Genomic DNA, 12,130 nt, shown 5'->3' with positions numbered 1-12,130 from the left:
ACACTGGGCTGGAAGAAGCACAGGCTGGAGTCAAGATTGCTGGGAGAAATATCAGTAACCTCAGATGTGCAGATGACACCACCTTTATGGCAGAAAGTGAAGAACTAAAGAGCCTCTTGATGAAAGTGAAAGAGGAGAGTGAAAAAGTTGGCTTAAAGCTCAACATTCAGAAAACGAAGATCATGACATCTGGTCCCATCATTTCATGGGAAATACATGGGGAAACAGTGGAAAGTGTCAGACTTTATTTTTTTGGGCTCCAAAATCACTGCAGATGGTGATTACAGCCGTGAAATTAAAAGATGCTTACTCCTTGGAAGGAAAGTTATAACCAACCTAGATAGCATATTCAAAAGCAGAGACATTACTTTGCCAACAAATGTTGTCTGGTCAAGGCTATGGTTTTTCCAGTAGTCATGTATGGATGTGAGAGATGGACTGTGAGGAAAGCTGAGCGCCGAAGAATTTATGCTTTTGAACTGTGGTGTTGGAGAAGACTCTTGCGAGTCCCTTGGACTGCAAGGAGATCCAACCAGTCCATCCTAAAGGAGACCAGTCCTGGGTGTTCATTGGAAGGACTGATGCTGAGGCTGGAACTCCAATACTTTGGCCACCTGATGTGAAGAATTGACTCATTGGAAAAGACCCTGATGCTGGGAGAGATTGGGAGCAGAAGGAGAAGGGGATGACAGAGGATGAGATGGCTGAATGGCATCACCAACTCGATGGATGTGAGTTTGGGTGAACTCCGGGAGTTGGTGATGGACAGGGAGGCCTGGTGTGCTGAGATTCAAGGGGTCGCAAAGAGTCGGACACGACTGAGTGACTGAACTGAACTGAATTTTGTCCTTAATTCAATATTGGGAGAATCAAATTCCTAAAAGTTTAGTTACTAAAAAAAGTTTAGAGTTCTACTTTCCTTGATGCATACATTTCATACTGGCTATCTTTTAAGCATTTATATGTTCTTCAGATAAACAAGCATGTACTCTTAATACTGAAATAATATTTATAGTTCACAAGGAGAACCTGTAACCAAATAAGACAATGTTGTCATGACCTAAAGTCTACTAGATAAAGATGAATGTCTAAATATTCTGACAGCATGCCCTTTGAAAATATTCTAAACTTTATAGTATGTATCTATAAAATTTATTTTTGTTCTCTCACATCTTGACACTTTAAGATCAAAGTAACTCTAAACAAAATGAGATAAAAGAGATCCAAAAATATTTGCATTTCTTTGCCAGAAAATTTCTTTAGAAAATATTCTAGTGTTCTTACTGATTTTTATGTATACCAAAATTGTAATCATAATAATTTTTTTTTTAATGCTGAGTAGCATAGATTTAAGGGGAAAGTTAGAATCAGTCCAAGTGTCTATATCTGTTGAAAAACAAATTTGTTAACTTCTCACAAATCAGTTTTTTTCTAGGATAAAGTCAGACCATTTTAATAACTTCTAAAATATGCTCCTCATTCTCAGAAGTATGACAGGTATTAAACCTTTTTTATAATCCCTCAGTTTATAATTCCCCAAGGCTCTGTGGACTATTTTTTTCAGTTTGTTTTCTTCCTGTTGTTCAGACTGGATAATTTCTTTTCCTCTGTCTACCAGTTTACTGATTCTTGTCTCTGTCTGCTCTATTCTGTTGAGTTTACTCACTGTATTACTGTATCAGTTATTGTTTTTCAGTTCTAAAGTTGCTATTTGGTGGTTCTTTGTATCTTTTATTTCTTTATTGCGGTTTTCTCTTTTATGTTTCATGTATCAATTGCTTTCCTTGAAGCGACAGGCTCACTGTTCAACACACTGATGCTTAAAAGTCCACCTAAACCAAATTCCTTAAGCTATGTAGATTTTTATATGTACCTATAAAACTCTTCCTTCAATAAAGTTAGGATAATGTTAAACCTGGCAAGGGATATAAAAACATAGTAATTGTTGTCTTCATGGACTTTAAAATCTGAAAGTGAATCTGAAAGTGAAGTGAAAGTGAAAGTTGCTCAGTCGTTCCCGACTCTTTGCGACCCCGTGGACTGCAGCATGCTGGGCTTCCCTGTTCTTCACCAACTCCTGGAGCTTGCTCAAACTCATGCCCATTGACTTGGTGATGCCATCCAACCATCTTGTCCTCTGCTGCCCTTTTCTCCTTTTGCCGTCAATCTTTCCCAGCATCAGGGTTTTTTCCAAAGTCAGTTCTTCGCATCAGGTGGCCAAAGTATTGAAGTTTCAGCTTTAGTATCGGTCCTTCCAATGAATATTCAGGACTGATTTCCTTGAGGATTGACTTGTTTGATCTTTTGGCAGTCCATGGGACTCTCAAGAGTCTTCTCCAGCACCACAGTTCAAATATTGTTAAGGAGTTTTGTATCCATGGACATGAAATACTGGAGAATAGTTTTTTGTTTTTTTTTTTTTTGTAATGTAGTTGTCTCCTTTTCCTGTCAAGGCAGTGCTGGCCCCATAAAATGAGTTAGGAACTATTTCTTCTGCTTTCTAAATGAATTTGTATGTTTTTGGACTTTGAACGTATGATAGAATTGACCGGTGAAGGCATCAGGTCTTTAGTTTTTTTGTTAAAGGTATTTTTTTTTCCCCTCAAATTCAATTTAATAGCATAGATTAGATCTGTTCAACTTACCTCTTTTTTTCTCTTGAGTCAGTTTTGGTAGATTCAGTTTTTCAAGAAACTTGTCCATTTCAGCTGAGTTAAACATTTTATTTTCATATCTTTTTAATATACACTTATTTTTCTTTTAACGTCTATAGGATCTGTAGTGATTTGCTTGGGGTGTTATTTATTGACCTTTTCCAAAAAATAAAGTTTTGATTTTACTGATTTTTGTTTCTGTTTGTCTACTTCCTAGTTCATTAATTTCTGTTTTTAGTTTTCTCTTTCTCCCCTTGCCTTGGGTTTAATTTATTCTTTTTCTGGCTTTTAAAGGTGGGAACAAATTTTGCATTTTAGACTTCTCTTCTAGTAGTACTTTCCTCAAAAGACTACTTAACCTGTAGCCTTTAAATTCTGATCAGTTCAGCTTTCACTCTGTTCAAAATATTTTTATTTCTCTCATCATTTCTTCTGTGACTTTTGGGTTATTTAGAATTTTGTTGTTTATTTTCAGATATTTGAATGTTTCCAGATACCTTTGTTTAATTCCATTGTAATGAGAAAATATATTCTGTATGATTTCAGTCCTCTATTAAGACTTTTTTTTTTTTTTTTTTTTTTTTGAGGCTCAGAATAATGTCTATCTTCATGAATGTTCATGTGCACTAGAATAGAGTATTTTGTTGTTTTAGGACATCTTGGTTGATACTGTGTTATTCTGATCTTCCATAATTGTGTTTACTTTATCCTTTGGTCTGCTTGTGTTCTGTCAGTTACAGTGAGAGAAATGTTAAAATCTGCAAATATGATTGTCTGTTTCCTTTCGGTTCTCTGTGTTTCACACATTTAATTTTGAAGCTGTTATTAAGCATACAGTTGGCTCTTAAACATGTGTTTGAACTGTGTGAGTCTACTAATACAGGGATTTTTTTTTTTTTTTTTTTTCCAACAAATATTGTAGTACTCCATGATCAAAGTGAATCCATGGATTAGGGTATCTATGCAGGTCCTGGAACCAATCCCCTGTGATTACTGTGGGATCAGTATATAGGAAAGGGTTCTGGGACCCAGTTACAATGAGTTTTTCCCTACACAACTACAAAATTCTTGGATACCAGGTGTCCTACAATTCAACTCAATTCATCTAGAGATAGCATGAGATTCCACAGGTTAAGGGCTCAGACCTACAAGATTGCGTCCACTCCTCCCCCACCCTCCCGTTAGATGGGAATTCCAAGTCCAGGTTGTTCCTTGAGGTTCTGACCAACCAGTTATAGATTGGAGGTTCCAACAACCCCTGCCTTGAGTTTGGTTAGTTTACTAGTGCATCTCAGAACTCAAAACATTTTACTTACTAGACCACTGGCTAATTATAGAAGGGTGTAACTCAGGAACAGCCAGATGGAAGAGGTACATGGGAAGGCGTGTGGAGCTTCCATGCTGTTCCAGGTGCTTCCAAACCCAGAAGGGGTCTCCGGCCCCTATTTTTGTTATTTTTTCTGGAAGCTTCATTATATAGAAGCCTTATATAGAAGCATTATTTGGCATGATTGTTAAACCACTCACCAGTGGTGGTTGAGTTCAGTCTCCAGCCCAGATTAAATCATCAGCCGTTGGTGAGTGGGTTTTTTTTTTAATCGGTAATTCTGGCTGTGCTGGGTCTTCACTGCTTTGTGCGAGTTTTCTCTAGTTAGGGCGAGCAGGGGCTACTCTTTGCTGTGGTGTGCCAGCTTCCCATCAGGGTGGTTTCTCTTATTTCAGAGCATGGGCTTTAGGATGTGCGGGCTTCAGTAGTTGTGGTGCATGGGCTCAGTTGCCCTGCGGCATATGGAATCTTCCCAGACCAGGGATCGAACCCATGTCCCCTGTGTTGGCAGGCAGATTCTTACCCACTGCACCACCAGGGAAGTCCCTGGTGAGTGGTTTAACCCCCAGCCCATTTCTGTTCCCCAGAGGCTGGAGGGTGGGGCTGAAAGGTCCAGTCTCTAATCACATGATTGGTTCCCCTGGCCACCAGCCCCTGTCCTTGGTCCTTTCCCATAGTCATGTCATTAATAGAGCAAAAGAAATCTCGATAGCTCTCCTCACTTAAAACATTCTAAGGAGTTCTTATGCTAGAAATGAATGAGGACCAAGGATATTTCTCATTACATATCACAGTATATTTAAGATTGTTACATCTTTCTAAATGAATTGACTTTTTTAAGGTTATGAAATAATTCTCTTTATCACTGGTTATATTTCTTGTTCTGAGCTCTACATTGTCCATTATTGCTAGCCACTGTATCTTTCTTTTGCTTATTGCTTTTATGGTATATCTCTTTCTTTCAACCTATCTGAAAAGTAGGCTTCTTGTATATAGTTGTATATTCTTTTAATTGGAGTTATTAGGCCATTTATATCAAACATAATATAATTCTCAGAATGCTTGAATTTAAATCTAAATTGCTAGTTACTGTTTTTTTCTCATTTGATTTTTGATCCTTGCTTCCTGTTTATCTACCTTTTTTTGGATTGTTTTTATGATTCCATTTTATTTTTTTTATTATAAAGTATTGCTCTAGGGTTTACAATATGCATCTTCATCATGCTCTACCTTCAAATAATGTAATGTTTCCCTTGTAGTATAAGATCTTGACAAATATATTAATTTTTTACATTTTTCTTGGTTACACGTCTTATTTCTACACGTTATATACTCTATAGTACATTGTTATGTTTGTGTTAAATAGTGAAAGTTACATTTGAAAGACATTTAAAAATGAGGAAAATGTATATTTTTCTTAATTTTTGGGTATCTTGGAAAGACATTTTACCTTAGTATTAAATATTTAGGGAGGGTGGGATGATTTGGGAGAATGGCATTGAAACATGTATAATATCATATATGAAACAAGTCGCCAGTCCAGGTTCGATGCACGATACCGGATGCTTGGAGCTGGTGCACTGGGACGACCTAGAGGGATGGTATGAGGAGGGAGGAGGGAGGAGGGTTCAGGATGGGGAACACATGTATACCTGTGGCGGATTCATTTTGATATATGGCAAAACCAATACAATATTGTAAAGTTAAAAAATAAAATCTTAAAAAAATATTTGGAAGATACCTTTCTGGGTATGAAATTAGACAGGTTAAGGTTGAAGTAAGTTTAGGAGAGAGGTGAAGCATTCATTGTTGATGGAAAAGCCCTGAGAAACCCAGCCAGATTGATCCTTGGGTCTTGTGATTGCTTAGAAGGAAGTGATACAGGCAGAGAGGATGGATGGTACCATTTATAAAGAAGTGATAACACTGTGAAGGTCAGTGGGCTGGAGAAACAAGGACCTGGTTTCTAAGTCCTCCCTGAGACTACTACATAACCCTTTTGCCTTCACTTATGAACCAATTACATTTTAACATTTAAACAACATTTAAAAAAGTTACATCATTTTAAAAACACCTCACAGTGACAGTGTAAGGATCACTATACTTTTTTGGCATCCCACTCCAGTACTCTTGCCTGGAAAATCCCATGGATGGAGGGCCTGGTGGGCTGTAGTCCATGGGGTCGCTAAGAGTCGGACACGATTGAGCGACTTCACTTTGACTTTTCACTTTCATGCATTGGAGAAGGAAATGGCAACCCACTCCAGTGTTCTTGCCTGGAGAATCCCAGGGACGGTGGAGCCTCGTGGGCTGCCGTCTATGGGGTCGCACAGAGTCAGACATGACTGAAGCGACTTAGCAGCAGCAGCATACTTTTTTGAGAGCCTCATAAGAAACATACTTAATTGTAAGGTAGAGTGGAATTTTTAAATATGTGAGACAGTAAGAGATAAGAATCATGGTAAGAATCTTAAGGTTAATTGAATAAAATGCAAAATAAATAGAACTCTTCTCTCTGCTCATTAATAATGTCATTTTTTTAATCAATGTTTGCTACTTCTGTCTCTGTTTTAATATATATTTGATGTTTAAATTGACCTAAAATTAGACTAACCAGTTAAATAAGCTTCTATAATTTTCAAGGAAAAGATTGTTGGCAAGATAAGAATTACAGATGCTAATTTACTGATAAACTTTGCTTAGACCTTATGTTTACTCAGAATACTTTCAGACCTTACGTTTACTCAGAATACTTTGAAGAGTTTAAAAGCTAGTTTGCAAGATTAAAATGATATTTCTCATTTCAGACTGTATTCAGTAACTTCTTGGAATACTTTGGTATATTCAAATATTTAAGTGTTAATCCTGTTGTACACTGCCTGCTAGACAGGGTCACAATTAGATAGCTGGAATATAGGATGCAAGGTATACTTAGTTTTATTGCTGAACTTTAAAAATTCAATTTGTGTTAAAGTTCTGTTGACTTTTTCAAAAATTTTCTTAATCATTTTTACTTCATGTGAGCCTGTTACACTTGGAATTTTTACCATTTTAGATTCAGAGCTACTCTGAATGTGGCGCTAGTGATAAAGAACCCTGCCAGTGCAGGGGGCATAAGAGATGTGGGTTCGATACCTGGGTCAGGAAGATCCCCTGGAGTAGCAAATGGCAACCCACTCCAGTGTTCTTGCCTGGGGAATCCCATGGACAAGAGGACCCAGGAGGGCTACAGTCCACAGGGTCACAAAGAGTTGGACATGACTGAAGCAACTTAGCACTCGTGCACACACGTACCTGGTTCTATTATTAATCAAATGGCCTGATTTTCACCAACTTACTTGACCTCTGTGTACCAAGTCATCAAGAATTGTTAAATGTAGGCCTTGGATCAGGTCTGTAGTTTTTCTTCAGCACTTTTTTCCTTAAATAAAATTTTAAGTTAGGAATCCAGGTAAATTGTATTAACTTAGAGTTTATCCATGAGATAAGACTTCTCCTGAAAAAAAAAAAACTGGAGCTCAAGTGGCTGGCTGTCTTACACTGGACCTACCTTCCTATTATTTTTCCTATTTTAGTTGCATAGCATATAGAAAATTCAGTTTCAATGCAGGTATAAAAGGTAACAGATTTTTCTTAGCAACTTTGAAGTCTCAGTAAACTCTTCAGTTAAAGAGAGATGGCAGAAGAAGCTTTATTCTGAACTCTACTCAAAAATGAGTTCATCCAGCAAGACAAGTTAGAGCATTGACAGTCTGTAAAAATTTGATATACAGTATGTTTAGGGTGTTAAAAATATGTAAAATAAATTTTAATCAAATGTTTTTATGTCTTAAGTGACAGAGCTACAGCTCAGGCCTGTTTGATGCAAGAGCCCTTTCATCATATTGTATAATTTTTTAAAATAAAAAAAATATTTATAGTCTAGCCACATTTGTTTATGGCTATTGCTCAATGTTTCATGACTCAAAATACTCAAGTTCAATCTTCTAAATACATTTGTGCCAATTTTGTGACTAACTATTATTATTTCTTTTCTCCAGGGAAATGAGGCAAGTTATCCTTTGGAAATGTGCTCACACTGTAAGTGAAATATTCTTATCAAGAATTTCTTTTATTTTCACATCTTTGTATATGTACGTATATAAATCGTAAACCTCTGTGTATTTGTATGGCAAAGTTGGTTCTTAGCCATTTTAAATGGTTAATGAATTTGACTTAGAGTCTTTCTGGGTTACCAGAATAGTGAAAGATATTTTTTTTATAGATCTCTTTACTATTAGTGTCTGCACTGTGTTGTAATTACAAATTGACCCTCAAATTTCAGTGGCTTAACCCAATAGAAGTTTTCAGATTAAAAAAGCTTCAAGTAAACAATTTAGCCTGTGGCTATGTAAAATCAATGCTTATTGGAGGCACAACTCTGGTAGACAAAGCAGCTATTGCATAAGACCTTTCTGGGGAGAATGAGGAGAAGTGTGAGTGGGCTGGTTATTTCTGACTATACTGGAGAATATAAAGAACATGGTGGTCTTACAAATTCTTGATTCAAGGATCAGAGGACCAGGGAGCTTAAATAAAAATCACAAGGTCTCTTGCGTGGAAGTACGATGATTAGGGAAGAAGGGAGATCATGGGAATTGGAATGGGGGACCCTTGGTAAATTTAGATACAATCCTGAGGTTCCAGAATTCCCAAACTCTTCTGAACCTTCCTTGCCTTTTCTGCCATCCCTGTGTGATGAAGTTGGTCATGCCTTGTTTGGAGACAACTTACTTTGCAATGAGGTTTGTCTTATTAAAACTATTTTTCCATTGTTCATCATTTCTTCAGTCTCCTTTCTTTTCTCAGAACAGTTGTCAGTCCATGGGGTTGCAAAGACTTGGACACGACTGAGCGACTGACACTTCTTTTCACTTTTCCTTATCATCAGCACCTTTGCTTTCTTTTGCTTTCTGGTTAAATGCTCTTACATCACCTCTTTTCTTGACTGACTTCATTGTCTTTCAGATCTCAGCATAAATGTCCCCTCTTTGGAGATATTTTCTCTTTTTCTACTCTCTTCAGTCTCTCTAACAAGGATAGTACCCTGTTTATTTTCTTTATAGCAGTTACCATAAGCTTAAATTACTTGTTTATTAATACATTGTACTCCATTTTATTTTCTATTTTGTAACTTCTACAATTAAAAAAAATTTTTTGTGGTGACACTCTGACCAATTACCCATAATTTGGCCATCTCTACTGCTATTTACATTTTATTTCACTGTTTGCTCCCCAGCTTTCCCTTATGAAGTTCTTACATAACTTTGATCATACATAGCTGTATATTTCTCTCTTAAACATGAAGGTAAAATGTTGTATCCAGTGTATTGTTAGAATAGACCAAAACCACAACTAATCATGACTGTCTAGACCGGAGGTTGGTAAACTACACTTACCAACAGTTCTGTTGATAAAGTTTTATTGGAACACTGCCATGCCCATTCGTTCACGTATTGTCTATGGCTATTTTTGTCTGACCTGTGAAATGTGGTCAAGGTAGAGTAACTTAACAGACTAGTGCTCCAAGTGTTACCTCGATCTATAATTCTTGTCCATGCCATAGTTAATATGTCAGTTATATAGTTTCTTTAGAAATCTGCTCAAAATTGTACCTTGCTACTTCCTGTTCAGCTTGAGCCTATGGTGTAGTCATTCCTCCTGTTGCTAGTGGGCTAAGAATGGGTTATAGAAGCCTGTAATTAATTAGGATTCAGGCTGCAAATAGAGTTGGGGGTGGCTGTGGGGAGTACGACTCTGAAAGGTATGAGGGAGGTTAGTTTTTGTTTCTTGATCAGGGAGCAGAGGTTGTCCTAAGGGGACAGGACATCCCGGGTTCTAACCTTCTGCTCTCTCTGTAAATCTGGGACTGAGGGTCATTTACCTGATTGCGGAGAAAAACGTACCAGGGCAAAACGCAAGATGGTGTTCCCTTCAGTGTATCCAAGATGTTGAAAGCCAAGTTTTTTTTAAAATAGTATTTGAAATAGATTTCATACACTGTTAAAGTTGTTCCTTTCAGTTTTATCCTCAGAACTAAGTCTTCTTTCTTCTGACTTCATCTGTGCTCTGAGGAGGCTTGAACCTTGTCACTAAAGATCTGTACTTGTCAGTGATTGTTCAACTAGATGAGTCTGTCTGAATTCTTCTGTCATCCAGTAAAAATGTAGTCTTCCTCGAACTTCCTAGTTGGTTCACTAGAATATAATATATTTTATACATGATTTGGATGAATTTGAATTTATCCACATTAAAACCACAACTTTTCCCCCACCCACACACTGTAGTAAGTCTTTTTTTGCTCATTTTCAAAACTTTATTAATGAGAGAGCTTAGTGTTATTTGTAAACAGCTCTTACCATGTATAGTGTTAACACCAATCCTTGAGACACTTGACTTTACACTCTTCCCTGTTCAGCTTGTGCCTTTTTTTTCCTTTTAAGACCTAGCTCAGGTCTGTGTTCTCTGGGAGACCTTCTGTAGTCCTCTCACGTCATCAGTAGTTACTGTCTCTTTTGCTCTTTTAGTATTTAAATTGTACTGCAAAAGGTAGTAAGATTCTAAATTATATACTGTAAAGTACTGTTTATAATCTTGTGTGTGACACAAGATAAGTACCCACAGAGTGCTTACAGTCTAGCAACTAGGAGAAAGAGAAATGCATTTTTTCCCCCAGTGGAAATAAACCATTATGAGCAATAAAAGCAAAGGCTCCAAGAGGGGAAATTACCATTGATTAAGAAAATTAAGAAAAGCTTCATGGAAAGGGTAATGTTTGAAATTGTTTTTTGAAATATGCATAAGATTTGAATGCTGATTAATTCTTATATCTGTCTGGTCATTTGCCTCTTTCAGTCTGTAAATTCCGTCCAGATCTTTGACATTTTATCTAACCCCATGCATTATTCTTTCTAGCACCCTACTTTTAATCAGTGACTTAATGCTAATGCGTTAAGAAATGCTTAAGAAAACTTGAGGCCATTTCGAAGTGTTAACCTCATTACCTCCTCACTCCATCACCCGCTGCCTGCCACACACAGAAACTTTGCCATTCTCTTAGTCAGACTTAGTAGCTCTTGGCTTTCAGTGTCAAAGTTTGGGTTATCTCCCTCATTCAAGGCCAGCCTCTGCACTTGTGCTTTTGGTCTCATTCCCCTCACCTCTCGGGCCTTATTTTTTTAGTTTTCTTTCCATTTTTACCTATGTCTGCAGCTTCATTTTTCATCAGTTTACATAGTTAGCTCCCCTTTGATCCTGTTCCTGCATGTATCTCCCAGTTTTTCTCCCTTCTCTGTCATATTTGAGCTTTGCAAGAGTATATACAGTGATATCCATTTCCTTATTTCTGTTAATTCCTTTGCCTGCTCAGATCTGGCTTTCATCTCCTACTTTTATTGAAACTGTTACTGTTAAGGTCAGCTTCATTTTATTGACACAGTGCCCCATTGCTAAATCCGATGGAGTTAAAAAAACCTGTAAAATCATTTGTGGTATTTGGGGGAAATTTGAACACTGATTATTTACTGTCAGGGAAGTAATTAGTAATAATTACTGTTTTAGTTAGAAGAATATTTCAGAGATAGATGGTAAATACTGAACAGACATGGACATGGTACTACTGTGTCTGGGATTTGCTCTAAAATACTTGAAGTGGATTATAAGTAAGATTTTTAATGTGTTAATGATTGAAACTGGGTGATGGGTATGTGGGATTCATTATGAGTCTCTCAATCTTTATATTTGTCTAAAGTTCCCTTTATATGTATTTTTTTAATAAGTGAAAAAAAGTGGAAAATAACTGAGTAATATCAAGGAGAAATTATTATTTAAGTATAGATGAGTATGGCCTGCAACACAACTAGCTTTAATAATAATAAGAGGTGGTTAAGCTCATTTTCACCACTGAAAGAATTGAGGTGTTAACAATAGAAACGGAAGTGTGATGCCTGGCAAAGAGCAGATGCTGAATAAGTATCTGTTGACTGAATAAGCTAGTAGGAGCTCAGTGCTGGGTTGTATAGACAGCTAGTTGGATAATTTTAAAGACTGTATCTTTCGAAAAACCCAGTAGTTACCAGTCACTCCATTTGTTTTCATAAATAATGACGAA

The 12,130-nt window shown here is 36.9% G+C and overlaps 1 protein-coding gene across 1 annotated transcript in view; it reads left to right on the top strand.

Moving 5' to 3' along the window:
- Positions 1-12,130, top strand: part of PPP3R1 (protein phosphatase 3 regulatory subunit B, alpha) — a 63,893-nt gene that overhangs the window by 29,970 nt on the left and 21,793 nt on the right. Inside the window, exon 2 of the mRNA XM_027555662.1 lies at positions 8,022-8,061. Within this exon, the coding sequence (XP_027411463.1) occupies positions 8,022-8,061 (40 nt within the window). The remainder of the gene's footprint in view (positions 1-8,021; positions 8,062-12,130) is intronic.

Source organism: Bos indicus x Bos taurus, chromosome 11 (assembly GCF_003369695.1).
Source record: "Bos indicus x Bos taurus breed Angus x Brahman F1 hybrid chromosome 11, Bos_hybrid_MaternalHap_v2.0, whole genome shotgun sequence".
NCBI classification, from domain to species: Eukaryota; Metazoa; Chordata; class Mammalia; order Artiodactyla; family Bovidae; genus Bos; species Bos indicus x Bos taurus.
The sequence above is the reverse complement of the archived record's forward strand: the minus strand, read 5'-3'. Positions and strand labels throughout refer to the sequence as shown.